The 13140-nt window shown below is 33.2% G+C and overlaps 1 protein-coding gene across 3 annotated transcripts in view; it reads left to right on the top strand.

Moving 5' to 3' along the window:
- Positions 1–13140, top strand: part of TAOK3 (TAO kinase 3) — a 145859-nt gene that overhangs the window by 65161 nt on the left and 67558 nt on the right. For all 3 annotated transcript variants that reach the window (XM_016149524.2, XM_016149522.2, XM_016149523.2), the window contains exon 3: positions 8937–9145. In XM_016149524.2, the coding sequence (XP_016005010.2) occupies positions 9026–9145 (120 nt within the window). In that variant the 5' untranslated portion in view covers positions 8937–9025. The remainder of the gene's footprint in view (positions 1–8936; positions 9146–13140) is intronic.

Below are 13140 nucleotides of genomic sequence, written 5' to 3'. Positions count from 1 at the left end.
CAAATGCTTTCTCATGCACCTATTTAATCCCTCCTTCCCTCCCTTCTCTTCTCACCCCAACTCTATCCCCAGGCAACCACTGGTATACTTTCTGCCATGTATGCTTAATTTGCATTTTCTAGAATTTTTATATAAATGAAATCATGCAGTAGGTACTCTTTTGTCTGGCTTCTTCCACTCAGGATAATTACTTTGAGACTTATCCATGTTGTAGCATGTATCAGTAGTTCATTTTATTACTGAGCTGCATTCCATTGTCTACGTGTACCACAGATTGTTTATCCATTCATCTGTTGATGGACATTTGGGTTGTTTCCAGTTTGGGCTATTAAAAATGAAACTGCTGTGAACATTTGTGTGCATGGCTTTGTATGGACTTAAGCTTTCAGTTTCCTTGGGTAATACATAGGAGTGGATTGGCTACATCATATGGTAGATGTATATCTAACTATTTAAGAAACTACCAAACTGCTTTCCAAAGTGTTTGTACCATTTTTACATTCCTATCAGCAGAATATGAAAGAACCAGTTACTTTAAATCCTCATCATCACCTGGTTTGGTCAGTCTTTCTAATGTTAGCCAATCTAATTGGTGTATAGTAGTATCTCATTGGGGTTTTAATTTGTGTCTTCCTGATGAATAGTGAATTTAGTATCTTTTCATTTGTTTGTTTTCCATCCATATATCTTCCTTAGTAAACTGTCTGTTCTAATCTTTTTTCCATTTTTAAAATTGAGTTCATTTTATTGAGTTTTGAGGATTCTTTATATTTTCTGGATATAAGTGTATTATGAGAGATGTTCTGCAGAGATTTTATCCTAATCTGTGTCTTATCTTTCCATTTTTTTTTAACAGTCTTTCAGAAAGAATCTGATAATAAATTAGATGAAGGTCTAATTTATCATTTTTTTCTTTTATGAACGGTGTTTTGCTTTTGTGCCTAAAAACTCTTTGCCTAACCCAACTGCAAGGGTTTTTTATTTGTAGGTTTAACGTTTAGTTCAATAACCCACTTGGAATTAATTTTTGTATATGGTACCAGTGTGGATCAAAGATCTGTGTGTGTGTGTGTGTGTGTGTGTGTGTGCGCGCGCGCGCGCGCGTGTGTATGCAATTGTTCCAGCACCATTTGTTGAAGACTTTCCCTACTAAATTGCCTTTGCACTTTACCAAAATTTATTTGTCCATAAATATATGAGTCTATTTCTGGACTCTTTATTCTGTTACATTGATTTATTTGTTTCTATATACAACAGTATCACTCTGCCTTGGTAACTATAGCCTTATGATAAATCTTGCAATTAGGTTATGTTAGGTCTCCAAATTTGTCTTCCTTTTTCAAAGTTGTTTTGGGTATTCTAGGTCCTTTGCATTTTCATATGAATTTTAAAATCAGCTTCTCAATTTCTATTCCTAAAGAAAACTCAGTATTGACTCTTCTGACCTATAGCTTCAGTTTTTCTCTTCATTATGTCTTTAATTTCTTTCACCACTATTTTATAGCTTTCAATGTACAGATCTTTCACATCCTTTATCATATTTATCCCTAACTATTTTATATTGTAAGTGATATTTAAATTGTTTCATATCCATTTGTTTCTATATAGAAATATAATTGAGTTTTATATATTGATCTTGTATTCTGCAGCTTCGATAAACTCACTTATTAGTTCTAGTAGTTTTTTAGATTCTATTGAATTTCCTACCTAGGTGTTTAGTGGTTGTCAATAACTCTTCTTTTTTCTCATTCTTGATGCATTTTTTCTTGCCTTTTCGTACTTAGAGAACATCCAGCACAATATTGAATAGAAGTGTTGAGAACAGACATCCTTGCCTTAGTCCTGATCCTAGGAAGAAAGCATTTTGTCTTTCACTGTTATATTTGACATTAACTGTAGATGTTTCATGAATTCCCCCTATTAGGTTGGGGATGTTACTTTCTATTCCTAATTGGCTCATAGTTTTTATCAGGAATGAATTTCGGATTTTGTCAAATGCTTTTTTTGCATCTTTATAGATAGATGATCATTGGCTTTTGTTTCACATTGTTGATATAGTGAGTTACATTGATCGATTTTGTAGTGTTAAACTAACCTTGCATTCCTGGGATAAACCCCACTTAATCATGATGTACTATCCATTTCCTATAGTATTGTATTTTATTTGCTCAAATTTTGTTATGAATTTTTGTGTCTATATTCATGAAGAATTTTGGTCCATTGTTTTCTTTCCTGTAATATTTTCGTCTGGCTTTGATATCAGGGTAATGCAGGCCTCATAGACAGAGTCTCAAAAAGTATTTCTCCCTTTCCATTTTCTGGAAAATATGTGTAGAATTAGCTTTGTATCTTTCTTAGATGTTTGGTAGAATTTACCAGTGAAGCCATTTGAGCCTGTTGTTTTCTTTGTAGGAAGATATTAAATCACAAATTCAATTATTTTAATAGAGATATAGAAGTATTTGGGTTATCTGTTTCTTCTGGAGTAAACTTTGGTGGTTTGCCTTTCAGTGAACTTGTCTAATCTAAATTGGTGAATTTATTTCCATAATGTTGTTCATAATAATCCCTGATAATTCTTCTGATATCTGTGAAATCTGTATTGATGTCATCTTTCTCATTCCTGTGATTGGTAATTGTATCTTCTGACCTTTTCTTGATCATCCTGATAAGAGGTTTATAAATCTGATTATGTCTCTCAAAGAATCAGTTTTGCTTTCATTGATTTTTTTCTGTTTTTCGTTTCATTGATTTCTGCTTTAATTTTTATTATTTCCCTTTTCTGCTTACTTTGGGCTTATTTTGCTCTTTTTTTCTAGTTTTTTAATAGTAGAAGCCAAGGTCATTGATTTGAGATCCTTCTATTTTTCTAGAACAGGAGTTTAATGCCATAGATTTCTACTTCAGCATACTACTTTAGCGGTATCCCATAAATATTGATGTGTTACACTTTAATTTTAATTAAGATAAAAGTATTATCTAGTTTCTGATTGTTTATTTTGTGACCCGTGGATTATTTAAAAGTGTGTTATTTAGTTTCCATATATTAGGAGATTTTTCTGATATCGTTCTGCTATTGACAGCAAATCAAAGGAACATTTATTGCAGCTTTTATGGGCCTACCTCCTCCATAAGTAAATCTGTACTGAGTTGAAAAGTAGGACCATGATAGATACAGAAGGGAAGAGAGCATGGTATTAAGTCTCAGAGATCAGTACATGTCATAAGGCTCAGAATCCTCCCATTTTCGTACGTTAACAAGGATGATGGGATCTCCATCAGAGTGGAAACAGCAGGACTCCTGCTTCAGGATCTCTCAGAATTTTGGGATTCCATTGCAGGTTCTGCCTATGACCCAGGTCCAAAAGTTCCAACCTTTTTGCTACCTTCAGGGCTAACTTCAGATTTTGGTCAAACACTTACACCTGATGGGCATTTCCAGGGAATAGAATGGATTCTTGAGGGCAAAGTCTGAGTAAATCTCATAAATCTTTTGGAAAAGAGAATCTATTCCAGCTTGCCTAAGATCTGCCGCCACCACAAATTTGATCCTTGCTGGTGTCTGGAAACAGTGTAGTTTGAATGTATCTGTCTTCAACATTTCAATGCCTTTAATTCCATTGTATTCAGCGAATATATTTAGTATGGCTTAAATTCTTTTCGTTTATTGAGTCTTATTTTTTGCCCAGAAAATGGTCTATCTTGGTAAATGGTCTATGTGCACTTGAAAAGTATATGTATTATGAAGTTTTTGAGTAGAGTGTTCTCTAAGTATCAGTATTTAAGTTGGTCAATGATGTTGTTCAAGCCTTCTGTATCCTTACTGATTTCGTATCTATTTATTTGTTCTATCAATTATTGAGAAAAGAATATTGAAACCTCCAACTATAATTGTTGATTTGTCTATTTCTCCTTGAAGTTAAATCAGTTTTTAATCCTTATTTTGAAGTTCTGTTATTAGGTGCATAAACATTTAGAATTGTTATGTTCTCTTGATGAAGATATCAGTCTCTTTATCATTATGAAATAACCTTCATATTATTCTTTGCTTTGAAACCTACTATATCTGATATTAATAAAGCCAGCCCAGCTTTCTTTTGATTAGTGTTATGTCTTTTTCCCTCTCTTTAACCTATTTGTCTTTACATTTAAAGTGTGTATATATATATACATTTGTATATGCATATATATTCATGTATACTATACAGTCTATATTCAAGTGATATACCATTTCGCTTATAACGTAGCAACTTTCCAATACTGTGCTTCAGTTTCTCTCCTCCCAGACTTTATGTTGTCATACATTTTACTTCTGCATGTTTTAAATCTCACACTATATTGGTATTTTTGTTTAAACAATCAATTATATTCTAAAGAAATTTAAATAATGGGGAGAAATTTTATATATTTAACCAATTAGTTGTCACTTTTGGTGGTTGTTTAAGGTAGATCTATATTTTCATCTGGTATGATTTTTCTGGTGTCTAAATGATTTCTTCAGCATTTCCTGTAATGCAGGTGGTCAGTTCATGAATTCTTGCAGCTTTATTATGCCTTCATTTTTCAAAGATAATTTTACTAGATATAGAATTCTAGTTTGGTGGGTTTTTTTTCTTTCAGCCCTTCGTATTTTTTTCAGTGAAGAATCTGCTGTCATTGTTGTCTTTGATCCTTTTATATAGCATGTTCTCTGTGGCTACTTTCTTGATTTTCTCTTTATCACATGTTTTGAGCAATTTATTATGTTGTGCTTTCATGTAGTTTTCTTCATATTTCTTGTTCTTGAGATCCACAGACCTTCTTGGACCCATGGGTTTATAATTTTCATCAAAATTGTAAGCCTCTTCGCTCTTATTGCTTCAGAATTTTTTTCTGCCCCAACATCTCTCTCTTCGCATCAGGAACTCCAATTAGACATATGCTGGGCCACTTGAGATAGTTTCACAGCTCACTGATGCCCCTTTTTTGGCCGTTTTTTAGTTTTATTAGTCTTTATTCTCTGTATATTTCATTTTGGATAATTTCTATTGATGTCTTCAATTCCTACAGTCTCATCTGATATTCATTCCATGCAGTATATTTTTCATCGTAGACATTGTAGCTTTTACCTCTAAAGGTTCAGTTTAGCTCTCTTAATACCTTACCTGTCTCTACTTTATGTATTCAGTATTTCTTAACTTTTTAAATGTATGGAATATAGTTATAATAATAAATATTTTAATGACCTTTTACACTTACTTTAACATCTATCATCTATGTCAGCCCTAGGTTGGTTCGAATAGATTTTTCACCCCATTATGTGTCATATTTTCCTGCTCCTTTGGAGGCTTGGTAACATTTTATTGGATGTTACACAATGTAAATTTTACCTTTTGGGGTACTGGATATTTTTGCATTCCTCTAAGCATTTGCAAGCTTTGTTCTGAGACACAATTAAGCTACTTGGAAATGATTTAATTATTTTAGATCTTGCTTTTAAAATTTGTTAGGCGTCATGGAACAGCATTTAATCGAGGGTGAATTATTCTGTACTACTAAGTCAGGGCTCTTCTGTGTACTCTATACATGCATGCCCCATGAATTATGAGATTTCCTATTCTGGCTAGTGGGAGCAGGTACTATATATAGCCCTTTGTGAGCTCTAGGTACTGTTTTCTTTCATTTTTTCAGATGCTCTTTTCCTCGCCTGGGATAGTTTCCTCACATGCATGCGCTATACTCAGCTGAAGACTTGAGGGGAACCCTCTGCAGACCTCCATATCATCTTTCCATGCTGCTCTCTAGTCAAACTGTGCCCTGAGAACTGTAGTCACCTTGGTCATTCTGGACATTCCTCTCTGTGTTGTCAACCCAGGGAGATCATCAGGCTCTAACTAGGTTACCCCCCGCTCTGTGCCATGGCACAGAAACTCTCCTAGGGCATTAAGCTGGGCAATTATGGCTCACCTTATTGCTGCTCTTCTATCAAGGATCCTTGTCTTTCTCTGCCCGATATTTGTTGTCTTGAAATACCATTAGATCACAAGTTTTTCCAGTGTTTTAGTTAATAAATCCAATGCCTATTACTCCATCATGGCTGGAAATAGAAGTCCATTCATTATGTTTTTTAAGATAAAGAAGTCATTAATTGTATGTAGTCAAGCTTATTGATGTTAGTTTATGGCTTTTGCCTTGGTATCTTGCTTAGTAATTAAATAGTCACCTGTAATTTATTCTAGAAGTTTTTATGGTCTCATTTCTTACATTTAAATATTTATTTCTTTCAAAAATCATTTTAGTCTGTACTATGACATAGTGATCTATGTGTTTCTGCCAAATGGTTATTTATAGTACTTAGGTTTATTCACATTAAAGCCAAAATATTCGAAAGATTAAAATATATTTTGGTGATTGAAAAGATTTTAGTTCTCATAAATTTAGTTCATACATCTTTCTGGTTTTTTTCTAAAGAAAATCTCATAATTTGCTTTTTTGGAGGCATAGTCTAATCCATTGTTTCTCTTTTCTGTTCTCAAACATAAGCAATAATAGCACTTTTAAACTTAGTTATGTACTTTCAGTTACTTGACTGGTAAATAACTAGATTTAAGTTACTTCTTCAATTGTATCAATAATATTGACTTTATGCTTGATTATCGACATTCTTAGATTGACAGGATGATACCCAGGATTACTGATGTGCAGTGTTGCAGAGGGAATCCTTTTTCCTTTTTTAATCCTTCAGTCATTCCCCATTATCCTCAATAAAGTCTGATTTCTCAATATGGTTTAAAAGACCTACTGTGAGTTTCCTTAGCTTAACTCCAGCCTTATATTTTCTCCTTCCAATTCTCTCATACATTCATGCTGAACGAACTACCTTTATTTTCCCTTAAAAGGCATGCTTTTTCATTTCTAAGTAAGATGCTTACATTAATTTTTTTTTCCTTTTTCCTCATAACATTAATCAATTATAACTATTCTAGTTTAATGCCTGTCACCCCTTTTGATTCTGAGCCCCTTAGGGACACAGACAGCATCACATTCTATCTCTTAACACCCAGTACAATGCCTGGCAAATACCAGGCATGCAGTAAATATTTGTTGAATCGAGGCAAGAATTGAGTGATTAGATGGGTAGTTAGATTGATTACCTACATATGCTAATAGTTTAACTAGACTAACCATATGAAGTAATGTACATTGTCATCTACAGCTGTCATGTCACAAGAAAAAAATACCTCTTAGCTCAGTCAGTTCTACTTTTATGACCCTCTTTTTCTCTTCTCCTTGAGTGAAGCCTATTTGCTCATGTTGTGAAAAATAGTATTTTATTAGCCAATAACCAAATTTCTAGCACAGTTATTTTGTGGGTCAAGAAAGACACACAAACTATCTTGTAATAAGTTCAAATATTGAAATGAATGATTCTCAGGAAGGGGGGAGGAGGGATTTATAATGAAAATATAGATAAAAGTTAATATTTTAATATTTTTCAAAAAATAAACAAATGTAACTATTGACATTCAACATATAAATATATCAAAATTATGCCCTTGTATAAATAGAAACTTCGAACTCAGAATATTTCGCATAGCAACAGAATAACCTGCCTCTTTAAGTGAACATTTCGTATCATCCCCACATTATAGCACTTTCTTGCAGTGAGTGGTTTATAAAAAGTTATTTAATTACCTATTCCACTATATGTATATATTACATATTAATTAAGAGCATGAGCTTTGCAGTCAGCTCTGGGTCTGAGTCCCTGTCCTGACAAATACTTGCTTTCTGACCATGGGGAAGTAGTTTTGCCTCTCAATCTAATTTACTTTGTTCTATAAAATCCAAATAATAAAGTCCTATGTGATGATTTATTGTGCAGATAAAGGAGATTATATACATATATGCATGGTATTTAGTGTTGCTTGACACATTGTGGCACTTAATAAATGTTGGCTATTATTATTTCAGTATTAATTAGACCAAAATGTTTTTTTAAATAGGTTTATTGAGATAGAATTTTCATATCATACAATTGAGCCATTTAAAGTGTACAATTCGATGGTTTTTAGTATATTAACAGTTGTGATAACAACATCACAATTGATTTTAGAACATTTTCATCACTCTGTAAAGAAAGCCCATATCCTTTAACTATCACCCAAAAATGCTCCTTCCCCTGCCAGCCCCAGGCAACCAATAATCTATGTTCTGGCTTTATAGATGTACTTATTCTGAATGTATTTTGTAAATGGAATCATACAATATGTGGTCTTTTATGACTGGCTTCTTTCACTAAGCATCATGTTTACAGGTACATCCATGTTGGAGCATGTGTCAGTACTGCATTCATTTTTATGGCTCCACTGTATGGATAGACCACATTTTGTTTATTTGTTCACCAAATGGACATTTACATTGTTTCCATCTTCTGGCTATAATGAATAATGCTGCTATCAATATCCACACACAAGTTTTTATGTGGATATTGTTTTTATTTCTCTTGGCTATATACCAAGGAGTGGAATTTCTAGTTCAAATGGTAACTCCGTGTTCAAGTTTTTTATGAACTGCCAATCTGTTTCCCAAAATGGCACCATTTTATATTCCCACCATCAGTACTGGAGAGTTCCAATTTCTCCACATCCTTACCAATACTTATTATTTGACTTTTTTTTTAATAGCCACACTAGTGGATATGAAATAGTATCTCATTGTGGTTTTAATTTCATTTCTCTAATGACTAATGCTGTGGAGCATTTTTTCATATGTTAATGGACACTTGCATATCTTTGAATAAATGTCTATTCAAATCCTTTGACCATTTTTCTTTCGGGTTATTTGTCTTTTTATTATAGAGTTGTAAAACCAAGATGTTTTTTAATATTAATTTGTATTGCCACTAAATAAAACATATTAGAAATAAGTTAATGTCAATGCTTATTTTTCTACAGGTACTAAAAATTTATAGGAAAAAAATTGTCAATGAGAGATAAAGCTGACTGGGATATTAAAAGCAAAAGATTTGCAAATACTGGTCATCATGCCTAAAGGGGTGCCAAAGGACCCAGAGATTGCTGATCTGTTCTACAAAGATGATCCTGAAGAACTTTTTATTGGTTTGCATGAAATTGGACATGGAAGTTTTGGAGCAGTTTATTTTGTAAGTAATTGAAAAGAATCATTTGGGTAAATTAGATTAAAAAGCTTAACTTCTACACATCCTTACTGTTATTTGTAAAGTACGCTTAGGTTTAATTTTTATTCTACAAATTAAGTGATACATACAGTAGAGGCAAATAGTCATTGCTGAAAAGCCAGTTCCAGAATTCTGGGCATCATTCAAGTCAGTGGTATTTTTCTCAACTAACTCTGCTATCAAGGTAGTGCAAAAAGTTAATAAGCTTGAAATTCAGCCCTATGCAGTTCCACTGTATACCACGCTTTTTCCTGCCACAGGGCCTTTATATATGCCACTTCTCCTACTCAGAAAACTCTGTACATTGCACCTCTGTCTCTGTGTAACTCTCGTTTATCCTGTAGATTTCAACTTAACTATTATATCCACAAGATAACCTTTCCTGTTCAACAATCTAGCACTAAATTAATGCATTATTTATGGTCTCATAACATCCTGTACTTGCATTTTGTTGCCTTTATCACAGTTGTAATTAAATAAGTGTGTGTCAGATTTCTTTATTCATCTCTGTCCCTCCCTCTAAATAATAAGTTCCATGAGGACTGTGATTTCATCTATCTCGTTCAATACTGTATCTTCATTCAGTAACTAGTATAATGTCTGACAATAAATGATGGATAGGTAGGTAGATACATGGAAGGATGAACAAATGTACAGCTACTCAGACAGATGAAATGACAAAAATTTTTAGCAACAATTACATCAAGTCAGTATTTTAGGTTGAGGGGTATAAGGCTTAGCTGCCTAGAGCCAATTTGAATTCCAAGAATGTGATTATCTTCTAATGAGAAATGACCGAAATGTTAACATAACTCATTCACCTGAAATTCATTACATAAAATAAAATTTTTAAAATTTATTTAGGTAAACTTCAAAAATTGCTGTATCAAAGTAACAAATAGGTCCTTAAAAGTATGTTAAAGCAAGTAATACTTAAGTACCAATTATTACCTATTTCTCCTTCAAACCTGTTATCAAATCATTTTTTTTCTTAAACAATATTTGACTTTTTGTTTTGATCCTTTATGTTCAGCCATCTCGGTAGGGCTTATCTTAGTGGTCCATCCCCATGGGATCTTATTAATTACATCTTCAGCTCATTCTTTTGTTTCTAGCCAAGTCTTCACCCTGGGTTTTCTCTGAAGTTTTTCTCATCCCTTCATGTCTATGCTCATCATTACCACCACTTCCCTCTTGTCCCCATCTAATACTTGGCTCCCACTCAAGTACATTTTATCATTAAGTGACCTTCCATGGCTGATGAGGGCGCTAATTTCCTAGTTCACACGCTCATGTAACACTCTAGGCTTGGAATAATATTTAAGGTCCAATCAAAATCCTGCCTTTCTCTTTCACGGAGATGCTTTTTTTAAATAGAATTTAAAAATTATAAATGTATATACAGATGTGTGTATAATATACATTTTCATAAATAAAGAATAATTAAAAGGTAAATCTCTTTATAACCAGCATCCAGACCAAGAAATAGAATATTGTCTGCACCCCAGAAGCCCCTCTATAGTATTAGGAGAATCCTCTATTCTGAATTTTATGGCGATTATTTTCTTGTTTTTCTTTATATGTAACCCATTTTCTTCTGCATCCCTAACAATATAATTTGGTTTTGCCTAGTTTTGAACTTATTAAAAATGGAAACATTCTGTATTATTTTGCTCAAGGATACATTCTTTAATCATCTCTTCTTACTTCCCTTCTATTACTTTATAACTAATTCATCCTCTCAGAATCACTCTTGGCCAGAGTTGGAGCGTAGTTCCAATCTCTATTTGACTCTTCTATTTTAAAAAGCAACCAGACCCCTCTCAGAATTCTCTTTTGAATGAATGCAATAAACCAAGCATGCTCTGAAACTTACTAGCAAGCCATTTGTACTAGAGGCAAAATGAGACCTATTTTGCGGTGAGCTACAGAAGATCTAGCGATGTATTTGCTGTGGGGGCTTAGGCCTGCCTATTTAACTGAAATATATGCCTTTCAAAAATGAGGACTATTTCTTATATTCCTTTACAACTCAAAAGGCTAGTATAAAGCCTAGTTTACAGTAGACACTAAACACGTGTTATTTGTTATTATGATAGACCGCAGAAATCAAAAAGGTACCTTGGTGCTTTGAAATTGAAATGTAATCTTTAATTATATATTACCTGTATAAAAAAAGTGAGTAGCACAGGCCCATATGAACCCATAAGGCACCAAAAAAAAAAAAAAAAAAACCAGATTAAGGGACATTAATTGTTGCCTCACTATAATATAAAACTTACAAAAAGTTTTAACCTTTTATCTATAGTGGTCATATAGGTAGTACCTTAAAAATGGATTTTCTCACCGACCACAGTAATATTTGTGTGTTGCCCCAACCCTCACTGCTAATAAATTCTTCCTCTTTTTACTCATACCGTTATAGCCAAATTGTCTCTTACTTGGATATCTGCAATAGCTTTCTAACTGATCTCTGTGCATCCACTCTGGTCTCTCTCTCCAGTCTATTGTCCTCACCACAGTAAACTTGGGGAGGTAGGAAGGGCGGGGAGAAGTAAATCTGATCACATCACCTTTTTACTGCAAAGCCTTTGGGGCTCTCCTCTGTTCTTAGGCTAAGATCAAAATCCTTACTGTAGCCAGCCTAAAAGTTCCTTCATGATATTCCCTACCATTCTCATTGCTCTAGCTATAATATAATAGCTTTTTTTTTGATCATCCATCATAGTATCTTGCTCTAAATTGTTCTCTCTGGAATGTTTTCCCCTTCCATCTCACCTTCTTAACTCCTGTGCATGTTTTAGCTATCAGCTAAAGCCTTCTTTCTTCAGAGCAACCTTTCCTGACCTATCTAAATCACATCCCCCCGTTTTTTTGCTCTTCAAAGTAACACATACCCTTCTTTATAGCATATGTGCAGTTGTAGTTTTATATCCATTTATGATTTTACTTTTGTTAATGTCTATCCTACTAGACAAGAGATAGGCACTGGACACATTTACTCACAGTTCTCCCTCTAGCACTTAGCCAAATACCTGATGTATTTTGAACATCTAATAAATATTTATTGAATGAATGAGTTATGAAGAACTCAGAGAACTTGGTACTGCTAATTAGTTCTTTTCATGAATCATAGTCCTGCTAGCAAGCCATGAAGATCAGAGTCTAGCAACCCACATTTTTATACCTAAACACTATAATTCTGTTAGACTCTTTGTAGTTTACAGCTTTTACACAGAATGATGCCAGAAAATATGTTTTATGTTTAAAGTGAATTGTAAGGCTTTTAAAGTGAAAGTCTTTAAGATTAGTCTTACTTTCTACTACACTGTTCAGTATAGTAGCCACTATTTAAATGTTAATTAAAATTAAATAAAATTTAAAATCTATTTCCTCAGTCACATGAGCCACATTTCACATGCTTCCAAATATGACGTAGATATAGACCATTTCATCATCACAGAAAATTCAATCAGACAGCACCTCCCTAGGGATTATCACTGGTGTGTGTGTGTGTGTGTGTGTGTGTCTTCTGGAGTATATTACTGATACATATATATTCTGGAGTAAATTCTTTCATTACTTTTGCTATATATATCCTCACATTATTATTTTGCAAAAATAAGTTCATACCATATAGCTTTTTTTTGTCACAATATTTTTGACACCTTTCCATAGTATCATATATGCATATAGATTACCTCATCCTTTTAATGATTATTTTGTTCTTTTATTGTACCATATTTATATAAGTAGTTCTCTATTGATGGACATTCTACATGTTGAAGCCAGTATGGAAGTTTTGGAAGTATGACTAATTTTTGTTTGATTGGATATTTATTTTTAAACCCTAATTTTTTTTTTATAGTACAATCTTTGCATGTATATAGAAAGGAATAAAGAGAAATTGTTCCTTAAAGTAGGGTGGAAATGTCTATCTAGGTTATCAAAAGTTGAAA

This window comes from Rousettus aegyptiacus, unplaced genomic scaffold (genome assembly GCF_014176215.1).
Source record: "Rousettus aegyptiacus isolate mRouAeg1 unplaced genomic scaffold, mRouAeg1.p scaffold_m13_p_5, whole genome shotgun sequence".
Classification (NCBI taxonomy): domain Eukaryota; kingdom Metazoa; phylum Chordata; class Mammalia; order Chiroptera; family Pteropodidae; genus Rousettus; species Rousettus aegyptiacus.
This window is presented reverse-complemented; position numbering and strand designations above follow the sequence as displayed.